The sequence below is a fragment of the Apodemus sylvaticus genome, chromosome 13, assembly GCF_947179515.1.
Source record: "Apodemus sylvaticus chromosome 13, mApoSyl1.1, whole genome shotgun sequence".
In the NCBI taxonomy this organism is placed as follows: Eukaryota; Metazoa; Chordata; class Mammalia; order Rodentia; family Muridae; genus Apodemus; species Apodemus sylvaticus.
In genome coordinates, this window is record NC_067484.1 from 63,078,529 (window position 1) to 63,095,784 (window position 17,256).

General features: G+C 42.8%; 1 protein-coding gene across 1 annotated transcript in view; it reads left to right on the forward strand.

Moving 5' to 3' along the window:
* The first annotated feature begins 8,610 nt into the window (after positions 1-8,610).
* Ppp2r2b (protein phosphatase 2 regulatory subunit Bbeta) overlaps positions 8,611-17,256 on the forward strand; it is a 268,521-nt gene continuing 259,875 nt past the window's right edge. The window contains exon 1 of the mRNA XM_052155918.1: positions 8,611-8,901. Within this exon, the coding sequence (XP_052011878.1) occupies positions 8,832-8,901 (70 nt within the window). The 5' untranslated portion in view covers positions 8,611-8,831. The remainder of the gene's footprint in view (positions 8,902-17,256) is intronic.

Genomic DNA, 17,256 nt, shown 5'->3' on the forward strand with positions numbered 1-17,256 from the left:
CTGAACTCTGGCCTCTACAAGTCAAAGGAGTGAGGAGGAGGAATCAGCAAAGGGGCCTCGGAGCTAACATTTGGGCAGCTGGAGACTTAGAGGAATGTTGGACAGGAATGAGCGGGGAAAGAAGGCTGGGAGGGAGAATGCACAATCACACACTTAAAACTGTCACATAGGTGACTCAAAGGCAATGACGTACCACCCTCTAAACTTTGTCAGTCTTCCATTGATCATGTGAGCACAAAACTCTGCTTTCCAATCTAATCTTAGAAAGCACTGCTTGTTCTTATATGTGGGAAACCATGCATTAACAATAACAGATTCTAGATTCACAACCATACAACTTCTTTCTTGGGCAGTAATATCTGGTTATGTGGCTTTGTCACTGAGTTGAAATTCAAGTCATAGGTGTTCAGCCAAATAGTTGGCCTTTTAGATGGATAACTGCCAGAGTCAGTATGGGTTATGTTATGCCATGTAAGTGCATTTTCAGGATTTGGTTTTTTGTTTGTTTGTTTGTTTGTTTTTTGTTTTGGTCTTTTTGGTCTTTTGATATTCTGTTCATTCAATTTGAAAGTTTTAGAAAGAGATGAAAATCCCATTCAAATGGTCTATTCTGCATAACATGTATGTACATGGGTATGACTGTATGTCTTCACATTTTATTTGTATGGCTTGAAACAACTTTGAGGTTCATCAGATTCTAACTCTGTTCACTAAAAGAATAACTGCTTCTGGGGGAATATGTTCAAATGCTTTGTTGTGAGTGGAGTGGTATTTTGGGGACAGTTCTGCACCCCTGCTGTCCGTTCAGGGACACACTGCCATATCGGGTTACTTACGCCTAGAACTAGAGCCAATTTTGAGACACCTCTAAACGTAAAACAGTTTCCAAAGCTTTGTGCCACAGAAAGGTAACTTTGTAAATTAATCACAATCATTTAAATTGATTGCATATTGAAATTACATGTTTTAGAATGTTTTATTAAAAAATAATTTCATTTTTATAAAACTAAACATTTAAGATGACTATTGAAGTGAATGCCTTCTGCCTTTTTACCTTTTCATTATGGCAGCTGTTAAACTGGTGACAGATGCCTGCATGGCTTTCCTGAGGGGCAGTGCAGTGTGTGCCCGCTGGTCACGTGCCCTTCTTCAGACCAGCTTCGTATGACTTCCCTCAGCAAGGGCTGTCCTGATCTTTCCAACACAAAGTTTCCACCTCTAAAATATTCCATAGAATTAATTTTTTTCTCTTACTAGAAAATGATACATTGTAACTTTTTTTCATGTTTTGTTTCATTTATAAAACACCCGGGCTATAGGGACTTATTTAAAACTCCACATAGCCATGACATGTTTACCTACTTATCGCAAACTGGGTGTGGCTTCTTGTGCTTTCTACTCTTTTCATGGTGGAGTATTAACAACGCCTTTGACATTAGATGCTCTTTTTTTTTTTCCTGTGCTAGTAAGTCTGGAGGATACAGCACACCCCCTAGCAGTGACAGCAGGTAAAGGTGGCAGTGGCTTATTATTCACCTATTAGGAACAGCTCTAAGATGGAACTTACATGTCCTAAAAGCCAACCTTGAATGCTAAGTATTCATTAGTTTTCAGCATCTTCAGAGTTAAAGATTTATTTATTTATTACATGTAAGTACACTGTAGCTGTCTTCAGCGGCCCAGAAGAGGAAGTCAGATTTCATTACGGATGGTTGTGAGCTACCATGTGGTTGCTGGGATTTGAACTCAGGACCATTCGGAAGAGCAGTCAGTGCTCTTACCCGCTGAGCCATCTCTCCAGCCCAGCATCTTCAGAGTTATATAACCATCTATGGATGCTCTCTGATTTTAGAGCATTTCCACCACCCTAAAAGGAGCACCTGAACTGCTACTGCAGTTCCCACAGCCCCTGGCAATCACTAATCTTATTTTCTGCCTACAGGTCTGCCTATTAACATTTCACAATAATGGATGTTTGTCTGACTTCTTTCACCAACCTTAGTTTTATTAGATTTCATCTATGACATAGCATGGATTAGTACTTGACTGCCTTTTATGGCCAAATACTATTGTAGAGTGTGTGTGTGTGTGTGTGTGTGTGTGTGTGTGTGTGTGTGTATGTGTGTGTGTGTATTCATTAGTTGTGTTAATTTTGGATTATTTTGAATAATACTGCTGTGAACAGTCACATGCAAGCTTGCCATTCCTTTGAGTGTGTACAGGTGTTGGGGTAAAAGCTGTGTCATATGGAAATGGTTAAACTTGAGTGACTGTGACATTGTGTGGCTGCCCTCTGCAGTCCTCCAGCAATGCATGACAGGATTTTTGTCACTTCCTCACTAACCCAACAATTGTGATTTCCAGTTGCCAGAATATAGCAAGACATGAGTCAGAATCTAGAGGCAGGTAATTTAGAAAAGACCTTGAGGGGATCCCATTGTGACCCTCGCCTACCCACCTCCAAGCAGAGTGATTAAATACTGGGCCTTCAAAGACCACTGATGGCTGAGCTGGACTCCCATTTCTTTAACAGCTACCTTATTTTAACTCTGGTATCTCCAGAAAAATGGAGATAATTATAGAGCTTACTTTAGGAACTATAGCTAGAATCCAATAAGATGGGGGGGGCGGGAAATAAAGCCCTTTGCACATAGCCTATTGCACTGGAGCCTATTAAATGTTCTCTACCATTATTGTCTCAATAGCTCAATACTTGCTCAATATATGAAGACACTCTCATCTGCCCAACCAATTCTGTGAATGAATGCTTAAGTTGGTTCCCATTTCTCAAATAAGGCCCAGAGAAATAACTTCTTGCTTAAATTTCTTAGTCACAACTTATTTTCTAAGAATACTTTCTATAAAGTAATAGTTTGGTACATTTTTTAGATGTGCAAGTTCTTTTCCAATATATATTCTTCTTTATACATCATACTAAAGGTTTGCTTTGAGTACAGTGATTTGGTGCTAGACAGTGTCTCCACAGAGTTGCTTAACTGGTTTTAGAGATCATCACTTATACTTAATAAATAGATGCAATTAAAATAATCTCCATACAAGGCAGCTTATTTTAACTCCAGAACTACTAATTGAGACACTGGGTGAGATGATGTTTCCTTTCTGACCCTCAGATCTGGGCTTGGGTTTCTGTACCTTTGCTCTGACCACGTCAGCACCTATGTAGACAAGAGAGGCTGCTGATGAATGCTTTTTTGTAGACATTTTTGTTTCGTACCTAGGTTTATGAAAGGCAAGGATAAGGTATCTATGGAACCAGGACAGGAGAAAAGAAAGATCCCAGGAGAGTGGGCATGACCAGCATTCCTTACATTGTCAGGTGTTTGAGTCTTCCAGAAGCAATCACTCAGGGTCTACCAGGACAGTTTTATATCCAGCCTGAAAGAATCAAAGAACTCATCAGGGTTCTTCTGATAAATATGAGAAATCTTAGTGTAGGAATTTAAGCGTTGTTTAATATTATCGTAGAAGTTCCTTGGATAATGGAATGCTTTGGAACTGATTCAATGTGGGAGGATAGTATTGAGAAATCAGAGGGAACGTTGCACAGATAACAGGGAGGGCGCAAAGGGCTGGCTACACAGATACCTCGGCAAATGGTGAGTTTCTATTGGCCTGCTGGTAAGTGTTCAGAGACAGGCTCTCACATTTGAAACAACAACAACTTGATTTATATTGCTGTTTAAAAAAAAAAAAAAAACAATTCAGGATGTCTTTGCTACAACGGTCTCACCGAACACATTTCAGATTTTGCACTGACGTTAAGGTGTCACTCGAAGCCCAGCTAGACAGAGATGTGCATCCTACACAACACTGGCCCAAAGGACTCCCTAATCTAAAGTTCATATGGCACTGGGAGGGCAAGGGGCTTTGTTTTCTTTTCCTGCATCAAATGCTATGTTAAAGAATCATTCATGCTGCAGTGTGCACAAAAAGAAATTATAAACTTGCTTGAAATTTAAGAGGCCAGTCTCTGGTCAGCCGATGTATAAACCACCTCAGAAGAGTAGGGTGAGCATTGGATGACTAGAGATCCTAGAGAGGAAACCCATGGGGTTCCTCCACGGGGAAGTGTAGCTAGATCTGTAGCCACAATGAACACCAAGAGTGGAAAGTTCTCTTCCTTCATATTTGTATCAACATTATAGCTTAGAGGCTTCTTTTACAAGGTACTAAAATATCACCATTACTGTTTTGAGTTGTTTATTTAGACAGCCAGAGGTTATAAAACTCAGGTTTCTGGGTCACAGGTTCCAATGAAGACTGACTTATAGTGTATCTCTTCAGCTCTCTTCAGACAGAGGTCTCCATGAGGTACTGCTGAGAAAGAACCATTGTTCATCCCATGGGGTCTGGCTCTGGTCCAAGCCTGGATCCAGTGCTTTCTTTACATCGTCTGTGAAGCTACCTGAAGCCCCTGTGAAGTGACTTCTAGGACTCCAGCCTGATTTGCAGACACAGGGACTCAGAGATGTTAAACTGCCTGTCAATGCTCAAGGAATTCGTAAATGCCTGAGCTGGGATACAAACCAGGACGGCCTGGCACCAGAAGCATGCATTAACACTCTCTATACTAAAAGGGAGCAAAGGTTTTGATAAAATGATAGTTGTTTAATGTACCAATTGGACAGGTTGAGCTCAAAGGTCTCAGTAAGTGTCAGAAGCATGGGCTGGCCAGGCAAATAGGGGAGAATTGCTTTGGGAGAGGAGACCAAGAACAAGCATGAGATAAAAATGATACAGACACAGTCGGCCACGCTGAATGGGATAACTTAAGAGGGCTGTGCATTTGTAATTGGCTCTTTCTGTGTAGACACAAGGCTGAATTAGGTCAGCCTTTCAGAGTGCCCTCTGCTGCCCCCCTTTGGAGCATGTAGCCCCTTTTATTTAAATTACAGATTAGACATTGAGATCTATGATGACAAAGACTGACTATCTCACGAAGCGATGTGTGAAACCTTGGTCCCGTGTCAGTACCTGACATGCATATTTGTTAGAAATCAAATTAGTGATGATGATGGCAAACAAAATGGAACCTCTAAGTAATAGCAGTGTATTCTTTCCCTGTATTATATTATTTATTTTATCTTCATAGTGACTTTATGATATTGATACCATTTTCTCCCTGGTTGATAGGTAAGACAGTCTATGGCTCAGTGAGATTTTGTAACCTGCTCAAGGACACAGTAATAGGTAGATGAAAATCCTCTGATATTTGATGTTATGCTATAGTCTGTTGATTTAAATTTTTATTGCATTTTCTGTGTGTGTGTGTGTATGCATGTGTGTGTGTGTGTGTGTGTGTGTGACAGCATACATGTAAAAGTCAAAGGACAACTTGTAGGAATTAGTTTTTTCCTTCTACTATGTGACTTCTGGGTAACCAATTCTGGTTATCAGGCTTTGGTGTGGGCACCTTTTTCTGATGAGCTATCTTTCTATCCCCTTTTAAAGGTGTAGCCCATACCCATACTAACTTTGAATTCAGGCTTCTTCTTCTTCTTCTTCTTCTTCTTCTTCTTCTTCTTCTTCTTCTTCTTCTTCTTCTTCTTCTTCTTCTTCCTCTTCTTCTTCTTCTTCTTCTTCTTCTTCTTCTTCTTCTTCTTCTTCTTCTTCTTCTTCTTCTTCTTTTCACCATAACTGGCATGTTTATATGTAGTATCTTAAAGCTTGCACTCTTCTGTGAGAAAAAAAAAAGAACTCTGTTTCGTGTTGTCTATATTTCCAGTATTTACTACAGTCCTAGCTTTTTTCAAACGTTTAGTGATTTTGGCATGCATACATATAGGATTCAATGGGAACAATTATTCCCATAGCAGTAGAGGTTATATGCTAGAAAACTGCAGACTGGAAATCAACTTTTTTGCATGATTTTTATCATGGCTAGAGGAACAAAAGACTACTTATTTGTCCAATGTGTAGTACAGTTCAATAAATATAAGCAAGCATCTGCTAAGTGGCAGGCACCTGATATTGGACAGATGATGAAAATACTTGACAATAATAAATAAGCAAATAGTGGAAAATAAAGTATTATAAAGAAGACAAAAAATAATTGTGAAAACAAAGACTAGTAGAGGTTTATGGTGTGGTCTCACTGAATAGACATCGCTGTTCAGAACTTTGCAGTCTTCTTAATGAGTGGAAATGAGAATCCTTCTCATTTGCCTTCTTATTCTTTGTGTCTTGTGTATTGTTGAGCAAATGAAGGCAGAATGTTGTAGGAAAGGCCAAAGGAAAAGTTTAGCAGACTTGGAGGCTGGAGAGAGCTGTTTCTCCTGGGTTACTATGGAACATCCCTCAAGCCCAGTCTGGCCAATAAGCCCGAGCCCACTTAGCCCACCATACCAATCCAGCCCACGTCCTAAAAAGACAAGAGATGCATTTCCCAGTAGGTCCTAAACCCTGCTGTCACAGCCAAAAACAATTTCAACTGAAAGCAAGAGATCTCGGCACAATGACACCTGAAAGATGAACTTATCTTTTCCTTTTGAGCCTTCCTTACCATATGCTAATCTCTGAGAGAAGCTGAAAGGACTCTGGGACCCTAAAGCCTCCATGAAGCACCCAGCTCTACATGGAAGATGCTGGCTAGACAACCAATACTGAAGTAGACTGGACCAGTTTGTGCCAAGTCCCCTCCGCTACTTAAATTTCACACATGGCCTTTGAAAACATAGTCAAACAACCAGGCAGGACTTAACTGCCCATAAAAGTAAAGTAGAATCTACTAGAAGCTCACCTTTCGACTCCTAATTGTGGTATAAACATTTATGTCCTATCTTTTTCCCCAAGAGATGCAGTTACTTTTTGGACTTGGAAGCAATACCATTTTCCACCCACCAGAAACATCTATTTTTTTCTTAGAAACCTAGTGGCAGTTCCCAGCTTCAGTTAAGGACTTGTTTTCCTTTATTTTATTTTATTTTTTTAGCTTCAAATACTTTCTAAATTGTGTTAGCTGAAGCATTCATTGTATGTATATAATTAACTCACAGGTCCCTCAGGGCCTATCTGGCTAAACTCGCAGAACTTAACTGAGCAAGACATTTGCTGATGTCTCTCCCTATAGTGACACCCATAGAAATGAACACTACTTCATGAGGGGAAAGTTCTTCCACATTGCTCATCTAGTGGTTTGGATAGCTCCATTGAATTGTTGTATTTCATAATAGTGATCATATCATATTCTTTCAAATATAGTATTTGCCATTTGGAGAAATGTGGGCTGGAAAGTGAACCCTGCTTTTCCTCTGAGTTGAAGTGAGAAGATAGGGCGGGGCAAGGGGTGCCATTTTGTGCTCTTAAATTACATCTGGATCATAGCGGTTCATTTTGGTCCCAGCCTCTCCTCTGCATACATGGACTTACTATGCTGAGGGCTCACGGAAGGTGCTCTGAACATCTGAGCAGAGAGGTTCCCCCTTGTCTGTTCAAAACAAAACACAAAGGACTATGGCGAGTGGGTGTCTTTGGGCTGAATATATTCACCCATAACTCAGCTCTGTGCTGTGTAGACTATGTCTCTGCCTGTAGACACCGCTACGTTTCTGAACTCCAGCTTCTCACAGTTAGATGTTAACCTGCTTGGAAAGGAATTGTACATGGAGGCAATCTCAAAGTTCTGACCCCTGCTCTGCTTTCTAGTCCAAACGTGGGCGCTAAACTTTGAATAAGCTCCTCTTCTAGCTCTGCGAGCTCCAGACCTCACCCTTGAACTTCAGCAAGGGGCAGTCTACATCATATCCGGTTAACAAAAGAGACCTAGATGCGGACTTCTACCCAAAGGAACCTACTTCTAAAAACTGAATGAAGTGCGGGCAGGTGTCAGGAGCAAAGCAGTGAGCTAAGGGCCTCTGAGCACAAGCCAGCTCCTGCCCTTGGCTGTATGGCATCAGAGGGGAGAGATTGGAACAGCTTATCCACGCCTTTTTTTCAGTGAACCTGCAAGCTACCACTCGCTGTCCAGGTGTCCTTGGCTGCTGCTTGCACCCCTCTGCAGCAGAGAGCAGCCGCAGCCTCTGCCTGGACTCCCACTGCTGCCGGGGAAGAGTCCTGGGGCTGCTGACGCGGTTGGGAGGAGCCTCGCCTTTAATGCACCAGCCGCCTCCAGCCTCCTGCAGCAGGAGCAGCAGCACCAGCAGCAGCTGCGAGTGCGCCCCTGTGGGTGTGAGGGGGAGAGCGCTGGCGCCGACCGCAGCGCCCTGCCTAGCTCCCCGTCAGCTTCCCTAGCCCCCGCCTGCGGGACCCGCCCTCCCGTGGGACCAGCACCCTCATCTCAGCAAGGCAAGCCTGAATCCTGCCCCTGCCATCTCGCCACTGCAGTGTGGGTCCGGAAAGGCACCATTTTGTCGCGGCTGCCCGCTCTCCCAAGGGGAGGAGGGCTCTTATTTTTTGCATTTTGGAGCCGCTGCCTGCCAAGGGGAACCTGTTGGGCATCTCCCCAGCCCTACTTGGGAACGTCTCCTGGGCGGGCGGGCAGGACCAGACCCCTCGTGGGGGACACAGAGCTTCCTGGTACCCGGAGGCAGAGGAGGCAGGCGCAGCATCCTCGCTGGGAATTGGAGCTGAAGTGAGCGCACCGTGCGGGAGGAGCCACCGCATCCGCGGAGAACCGAGTGGAGGAGGTGACAGCTCCATTGCCGGGTTTTTATTTTCTTCTCTCTCCGCCTCCCCGTCTCCTCCTCAGGCTCGGACCATGGTGCAGTCCCACTGGCTCCCCTGCCCCCCTCTCCTGTGAGACTGGCTGCGGGGTGGGATCATGGATACTTGTCTGCTGGCTTCTGGTTCCCACGCAAGTAAGCCTGCTGTCAATGGAGGAAGACATTGATACCCGCAAAATCAACAACAGTTTCCTGCGCGACCACAGCTATGCAACCGAAGGTAATGCCAGCTCGGCCACATTCCGCCGCTGGGGTCGGGTGCAAGTTGCGGATAGCCCTGCTTCGTCAGTGGCCAGGCGCCTAGTGGCAGAGACTCCTCCAGGCTTTGGGGCTGTAGTACTGGGCGGGGGCTCAGGCTAGGCTCTCACCCAAGCCGCCAGAGCGGTTAGGGGTAAGGCAAATCCATCCGGGCTGGGCTCGGTGACTAGAGCTCCATGTTCAGCAGCAGGTGGACCAAGTGCCCCCGGGAGTTAAAATGGCCTTTAGGGATGAGGCTTTTCAGGGCGCGGCTCCCAGGCAGGCAGATGATCCCAAGGAAGCAGATGACACCTTCTTGTCCCAAGACGCTTACAAGAAGAATCTTGGACTGAGATGAGAAGGGAGGGGCTCAGAGAGACCTTGGTCCACCCCTCTCTGGGAACAGTGATGTTGTGGTTCTCTGACTGCAAGGAGAGTATAGCTTCATTTCTTGCCCATTCATTTCTCCGACTCTCTGGTTTACCTGCTCAGACAATCAATCCCCCCACCCCCACCAAGGCCTTTCAGCAAAAGTAGGGGAGCCCTCTCCCCTTGAAAGTACATCAGCCAGAAAATTTAAAAAGGTAGCAGGGGAATCATGATTCGCAGCGAGCGAACGAGGCTGACACGTGGGGCGAGCAACGGGCTCTGGATCCGTGGGGCCTTTAAAGATCACCATTATGAATTCTGCAGCAGTACTTTCTGCTGAATCAACAGCAGGCAGAAAGCAGGGGGGTTCAGCAAGCCGAGCTTTGCCAAGAGGTGAAATTGTGTTCGTTCACTCTCTGGCTTGCTGGCTCTCTCTCCTTTGAGCCAGCTCGCTCTGACATCAGCCTAAATGCTGGGCAGGCAGGCAGGGAAAGTCAGCAGGTGGACTGCATCCTGCCCTTTGTGTATGAACAGAGTAAAGCCGGCTTCGTTTTATTTGAATAACAAAACTTTTGCATTCGAGCTTCCTCTTCTACCTGTGGGTGTTGATTTTCGGCAACTAAGACAAAGTGTTGGATTGCCCTGTGGCAATGTCCATGTGAGAAAATGCGTGCGGAAAGTACTTAGGAAAAATGTAGCAAAGGCATATTAGCCTGCGGTCCTTCTTCTAGAATGCTAAAAGTTCAGTGACATTTAATCACATCAGAAGAATGCACTGGATCAAGGGAGAGTGTGCCAGCTCTGAGGGAAATAGGAAAACTCATATATGGGGGAGGGGGTAATGGGGGCACCTTCTGCAAAGGTCTCTGGAAATTTTAGACAGAAGAATTCCAAGTGCTGTTGAAAATACTTTCGCCATTCATCACCATGTCTGGGGGGGGGGGGGGGTCCAGCAAGTCCAATGTGTCTATGGGACCCAGACACATTGTAAGCTTGGAAACCTTGGAGATGATTTTTTTTTTAAAGATGGACCACCCATTTCTGTCTCATGATGAATACTATTCTTGCTGATTCTTAAAAATATTTCCACAGCGGTGGTGTGATAAGTCTTTGTGCTTTGTGACTGAGCATGACCAGGTAGCAATGACATCTAGACATGCCATCCACCAGAGAGGTCAGCCCTGAATCTGTTAGCCTTGTGATGGGTAAGGAGCTTTGTATTGGTGACTACAAAGAAAGAAGGTTATCCTCCAGTTTCCTTCTGTTACATTGTGCAAGCAAGGGAAATCCTAACAAACCAAGAAGGTGGCTAAATTGAAGCCAGGTGTCTAGGAATGTCATTTGCAGAAGGAAGAAGTTTAAGATACCATCCTTTGTTGTTTCCAAGGTCCTGGATACTTACTGCCTTTGTACCTATTCAGTCGCATTTCTATAAATTCTAATCCTGGGTGGAATATTTAACAATAAAGCAAAGTTTTTTTTTAGCAAAGAGCTTTAAATCCTTTCTGGTATCTACAAATCAATCTATTAAGGCCCCCTGTACCTGGTCTTAGTGAAGACACTGGGAGAGGGGGAAGTGGAACAGAAGCCTGACAGAGCAAGAAGTTCTCTAATAGTCCTGGTCTATGCATTTCACGGAGTGTCCATTTAGTTGAGTCAGACAGTAAGGAAGGAGCCTTCCTACCCCTTCCGATGAGACAGCCTGCCCAGGGAGAGCACCAAACCCAACTGGACATAATTCTCCTCCCCAGAAGTTGCTGAGTGTCTAGTTTGGCTGGTTGGTTTTTGGTCTCCCCCACCCCCCAACCCCCTTGGCAATTTAAACTCATTCACTGATGGATCGCCTTCTTGGCCCTTTAACAGACAGACTTTTCTGTTCCTTTATTATCTCTCTACCTTTATGCTTCAAACATAGCAGGCCATCTTCCCTTAACTCTCCCTGTTTTTCTCTGATGTCTCCCTGTTTGCTCTGATCATCCCACACTGCAGCATTCTATTTAAAGCTGAAAGGGGTTTGCAGTGTAGTTACTGTGAAGGACTTTAAACTCAATTTGCATTGTAAGTGGTAGCTGCAGGCAGGTTTCTCTAGCTAAGAGCAAAGCGAATGCTGTGAACTCTCTCTCTCTCTCTCTCTCTCTCTCTCTCTCTCTCTCTCTCTCTCTCTGTGTGTGTGTGTGTGTGTGGTGTGTGTGTGTGTGTGTGTGTGTGTGTGTACACGCGCGTCTCCCTTCCTCTCTCCCTCCACCCCTCCCTCCCTCCATGTGGACCATGACAGTCATTGCCCTCTCCTGCCTTTTTCTACCTTTCTCTTTTCCTTCCATCAGGCATGTTTTACTCAAAGCTCTCCTCTGAGTTTCTTTGTGCTTTTCCAGGTACCCAGAGTGGGATGCTAACCGAAGCCCCTGAGGCCTAGAGACTAGTTTACAAGGTTATCTCTTTAGCAACATCTAATCTTTGAGCCAAAAACTGTGCCTGAAGCCTGTGTGCTTTCTCGAGAAAATTCTGCCTCCTCTGACCAGAAAGATGACAAATGGTTTCCTGGGTATATAAGCTGAGCTTCTGTCTGGAGTAGAATTCTTTCCAGAAGTAATTTTTAAATGTGCACATGGGATGCATAAGGAAGGATGGAGTTGGGGTGACAACATGCCTAAGTCAACATGCCAGCTTGATCTGATGTGGGGCTCAAGGTTCCCCAAACAAAGGTTGTCTCATGGATCTCTTAGATCTAAATGTGTATTTCTTTCTGCATTTCAGGCATCTACTAAAGTAATCCAAACAGCTGTCTTTATTACAGCAGCCTGTGGATTCTCCAGATTAATCTTGTATTTTCCAAATTGGGTCACAGAATAGTGCCATACACGGGATGTTTTAAAATAACTTTACTGTCTTCAGTCTTCTCGGCTGTAAAATGGGGGGGGGGGGTCACGTTAGAACCTATGTCACAGGTAAACACATATTTGATACAGAGAAAGCATTCAGGATAGTGCCTACCACAAATCAGGCCCAATCTACTGTAACTGCTGGCATTCAACTGTGTTTGCATATCAAACATTCTCTCTTGCTTTGGGCTGTATATTGATTAGGGGTGATTTTGAGGAGAAGGGTTACTCTTCCCTTAGCTGGTCCTGTAGCCAGGAAACTTGTCATTTAGCAATTTTCTTAATTACAGGTTAATTGATAGTTATATCCTAGCATCGACTGAAGATCTCCATCTTACCCCCAGAAGCCTTAAGAAAAACTGTCTTTTTTTACATGTCATTAAAAAAAAGAAGAAAAAAGAAAAAGAAATGGGTTAACTTCTTAATATAGTCCATTCCAGCGACTGGTGTATTCTGCCTTTAGTCTTTTTAGAATTATCACCTGAATTTCTGCAGATGTAAACAATAATGTTTAAATACACATGTCACCTCTGACTTTATAAGGTGCCCAGTCTATTGGGGATAATTAATTTAGCAAGTCAATATTGTAAGGCACACATGTGGTAGAACATGGGATTAATCTAGATTGGGACCCAAAGATAAATTATCATTTGGCGGTTTAAGTTGAAAACTCAGTGACAAGATCTACATTAGCAAGAGCCAAAGGTGTTTTAAGCAGAAGAGGCAATAGGTACAGGAACCCAGAGATTCAATATCGTCTGACAGATTCAAGGAATGGAGACATGACTATAGCTAGACTTTAATGGGAAGAATGAGGGTGGAGTCTGTAGTTAGTTGGGAATATACAAAAACCAAGAACAATAAATGGAAGAAGAAAGGAGTGGGTAAATGGATAGCAAGATGATAAAGTGTCTGTAGTGTTAATGATAAAACTCAACTGGGCCCACGGATAGTCACTGTAAAGCAGTTTTGTTCATTTCCTGTTTGGAAATCTTCTTAATAAAATGATGGGTAAAGGGAGACTGAAGAAATATTCAGGGGGGAAATCATATTAAACCTCATTGCTCAAAAGGATTTTGGACTTTATCCAAAGATGAATGAGAAGCCATTAAAGGATTTCTACAGAGGAGAAATATCAGTTTTGTTTCTTCTAAAGCTCAGTCTGGCTGCTATACAGGGTGGGGTCAGAAGGCTGAATATGAGCTGAATGGAAAGGGAAGCTGGGTGATAAGGAGGAGACATTGATACCCGGGTGGTGGCTGCAGTAGACATGGAAAGTCAGATGGACTCGAGATGCATTATAAGGAAACACTGCACTGGCTTTACTAGATAAGATAGTTTGGGTGTGAATGCAGTAGCTGGTGCTGAAGACAACTCCCAGAGATTTGCTGTGAGGATACATACAAGGGGTCTATGCAGAAAAACAGGAAACAGACTTCAGAAGTTGATAAGTTGTAAGAGGAACATGACACATAGAGTTTTACCTTGAGATGTTAAAGCAGAGGTTCTCAACCTCCTTAATGCTGTGACCTTTTAATATAGATCCTCATGTTGTGGTGACCCCAACCATAAAATTATTTTCATTGATACTTCAAAACTATAATTTTGCTACTATTAGGAATTATAAATATTTGATATGCAAGATATCTGATATGTGACTTCCCTTAGGAGTTGAGACCCACAGTTGAGAACCATTCCTCTAAAGTATACAGATATCTATTTCTGATGCTCAGAAGAAAGACCTAGACATAATATTTAAATTATATTAGGTAGCACACGCATATTAAGACTGTTTGAAACAGTGTGAATAGATGAGAAGTTTATTTCAGTGCAGAACTTAAGGCAGTAGGTAGAAAGAAATTGATCTATTTGGAATCAAGAAATTATAGCAAAAGAAAATACTTCACATTGGAATAATTACCCAAATACCAAAAGTTTCCAAATAACAGTACATGGTCATGGTGTAAGCAGGGTGGTAAAATAAAAAGGACCTAGTTTCAGATGTGTTGAGTTTGGACATCTTTTAAGCTGAGATCCCAGCAAAACGCTGCCACATCAAGAAACACTATCCTCTATCCCTCGTGAACTCCAGAAGGGATACTATGATGGATAAATCTGGGCAGATGTGTGATGATGGCTTCTAAGATGAAGATACAGAAAAGGCACTAGACAAATAAAAGGAGGTGATGTCCCAGACTAGATGGAGAGCTGCCTCTATCTAGTTCCTTGGATTGCTTTAGTATTTGTATGCAAATGGGAGATGGGCAAGGTACTTCCAATGCATATGGATGAGGGTTTGAGCTCTCAGAAAAACCTGAAATGGAAGGTTGGAAGAAGCTGTTATGCCTTATGCTATTGTAAATGACCTTTCTGGGGACGAGAAATGTTCCGCAACTCAACATAATAACCAGAGTGCATTGAAATTACCAGCAAGTATTCATTATTAGCAACCAGGTCCCAAGGGGCAATCCCAAGCCCTTTATGAGTGCTGGTCAGAAATATAGTGGTGAACCCAGGGTGAATATTATTACACCAGTGCTGTCAAAATATTGATAATGCTCAATGAAAAGAGCACAGCTATAGACTGACATTCCTAGACTCTGGCATTTACAGTTAAGAAATGAAGAGTCCAATTTAGAAACCAAGCTTAGAAAGGGTGTCATGTGTACTGACTATAATCTAGGCGTTTCCAAGGTGTTTCTTGTGTTTACTAGTCTAATCTCCTTGTGAAAACTGGGAGAGTGGTTGCATTAATCAACCGTTAGCCTCACTTCAAAATGATAAATCCCAGGATACAAAGAACCAAACAAACTCATATAGAAAATACATTTGTATTGCAAGCACACTTATTCCAAGCCTGTGACAATAGCTTTATGTTCTACCACCCTGCTTCTTAACAGGATTTTGGGGGAGAAAATTCAAACTGAGTTCTACCTGTTGGCAGATAACCACTTAATGGTCAGTGATTTTGGTTTCCCTAGATCAACCCTTCCCCAACAGAGCATACCACATTTCTGGGCCCTTTATATCTCTCACTGAGAGGGAGCTAAATTCACTCATCCAATGCCAGAGCCCATAGTTGACATACTCCCGTAGATTAGTTCCACTCTCTAATATAAAAAAGAATGAAATATTTATGGAACCAAGCAGTCAAGATATGAGAGCTAGCTGGAGTTTTATAAACAGAGAATCCAGTGCCTCAATCCCCACTCTTAAGACATTAACAGTGTGGTGAGTTTCTGGGCTGATCTTAGGCAATCTTAATGAATACTCTAGGAACCCATTTGCAAAGACCAGTGACAACTGCTATTGGCCTGGACCACAGTGAAAGAGTGGCAGAGATGTTATTTGGGATATCTTTTTGGACACAATCCTGACCCCAAAGCTGCTCTACAGCCCATTCCCCCAACCTCCATCCAGTTAGAAGACAGGTTCTAACTGACTTGCCATCCTCTCCCCAGTTTCCTTCTTGCCTTTCCATTGGAGCTCTAAAACAAAAATCTAGCTCAGATCTCTAACTCAGCTCTCCATTTGAAAACACAAAGTAGGTCTACTAGGTCAAGTTGTTCTACAAGGACACTAGGAGTTTTGTCATAAATAACCCAGGAACACTCAGTTTCTTAGGCTCCAAGTTCACTCAGGAAAGAAGTAAGAGTCACACCATGCTAGGCATGTATGAAATCCACTGAAAACTAATTTTCATTCACTGGATTTAGAGAGTGAATGAGCCATACTGGGTAACAGGAAGGGAGAAGTCAAACTCTCAGAAGAAACTTTAATGACTTATGACAACTGCAAAGAATGAAGGAAAGTGTGTGGGTTCTGTGGGTTCTGTGGCATTTAGAGGTAGGCAGGTTTTGACCAGAGAACACTCAAAACTGTTAGGTGATGTGTGCCTTATGGGGCTGCTCACTAAAATGATTATACCTTGCCTGTTTTATTTATACATTGTTTTTGTCTGGTGGTTTTCATAGTTGTAAAGCTCTTTTCTGTGTCAGAACACTTCTTAGCTTGTGCTTCCTAATTGGCTATGCTTGGAGATGTTATGACTGTACCCCACAGTTTACTTAGAAGTTCCTTTGTGAATGGATGGAAGGCAACTTCTGTTTTTATAGTGCAGACACTGCCACAGTGATCACCTGTAAATATATATATATATATATATATATATATATACATATATATATATATATATGTGTGTGTGTGTGTGTGTGTGTGTGTATGTGTGTGTATGTGTATGTTTTTGAGCAGACATTCTCTTTTCTGATTTTATTGTCTTTAAAGATGAGATAAATGCTATTTCTTAATAGGATGATAAGAAGACATCTTTAGCCTGCTCCTCCCCATTTAACCCCATTAACCTTTGGTTAAACAATTAACCACATGGACCAGGAAAAGGAGAGCACCAGGTACATTACTACCATGTATGCAGTACAGTATCTAAAATACACATAGACCTGGTATACCCATAAACAAAAATGATTGTCGGCAGTTAGAGGCTTTCTGTATGCTGTAGACAGTTAGCCCTATAGAGTATCTTTGCATCATCCTCAGTTTCATAGGTTGATATTCATCTTATCCTAAGCAGATTTGGGTTACACTACAATAGATGCAACACAAATCACATCCAAGTCTGCCTGATTCTAAATGCCTTAAAAACACTACCAAAGGCCATCTCTTCTCAGTGGATGAACCATGACTTCTGACAACTAAAGGCACGATGTTAACACAATTTTTCAAAACACTCTTATTCAACACCAGAACAAAGTGTCCTGTTTTTATCAAGAATTTGAAAGTGAATGAGAAAAAAGTTGAAAGGCAGTTCACTGGTACACATCAGAAGCCCTGGCTAGGATTCCCAAGCCAACCACAGTAATTAGTCACTTTTGGTCTCTGAGCTTCCATTTCCTAATCTGCTAATGATGAGGTTAGAGATGGGGGAGGGAAAGAACAATCTGTAGTTTTATTGGCTGTAAATGTCTGCATTGAATCTCTGTCTGCATTCATGATCATCTGGGTATGTTCAGACACTGTGCTCGCTCAGGGAGTGGGAGAGAGGACACGGGCATAAGTTCTAAACAGCTCCAGAA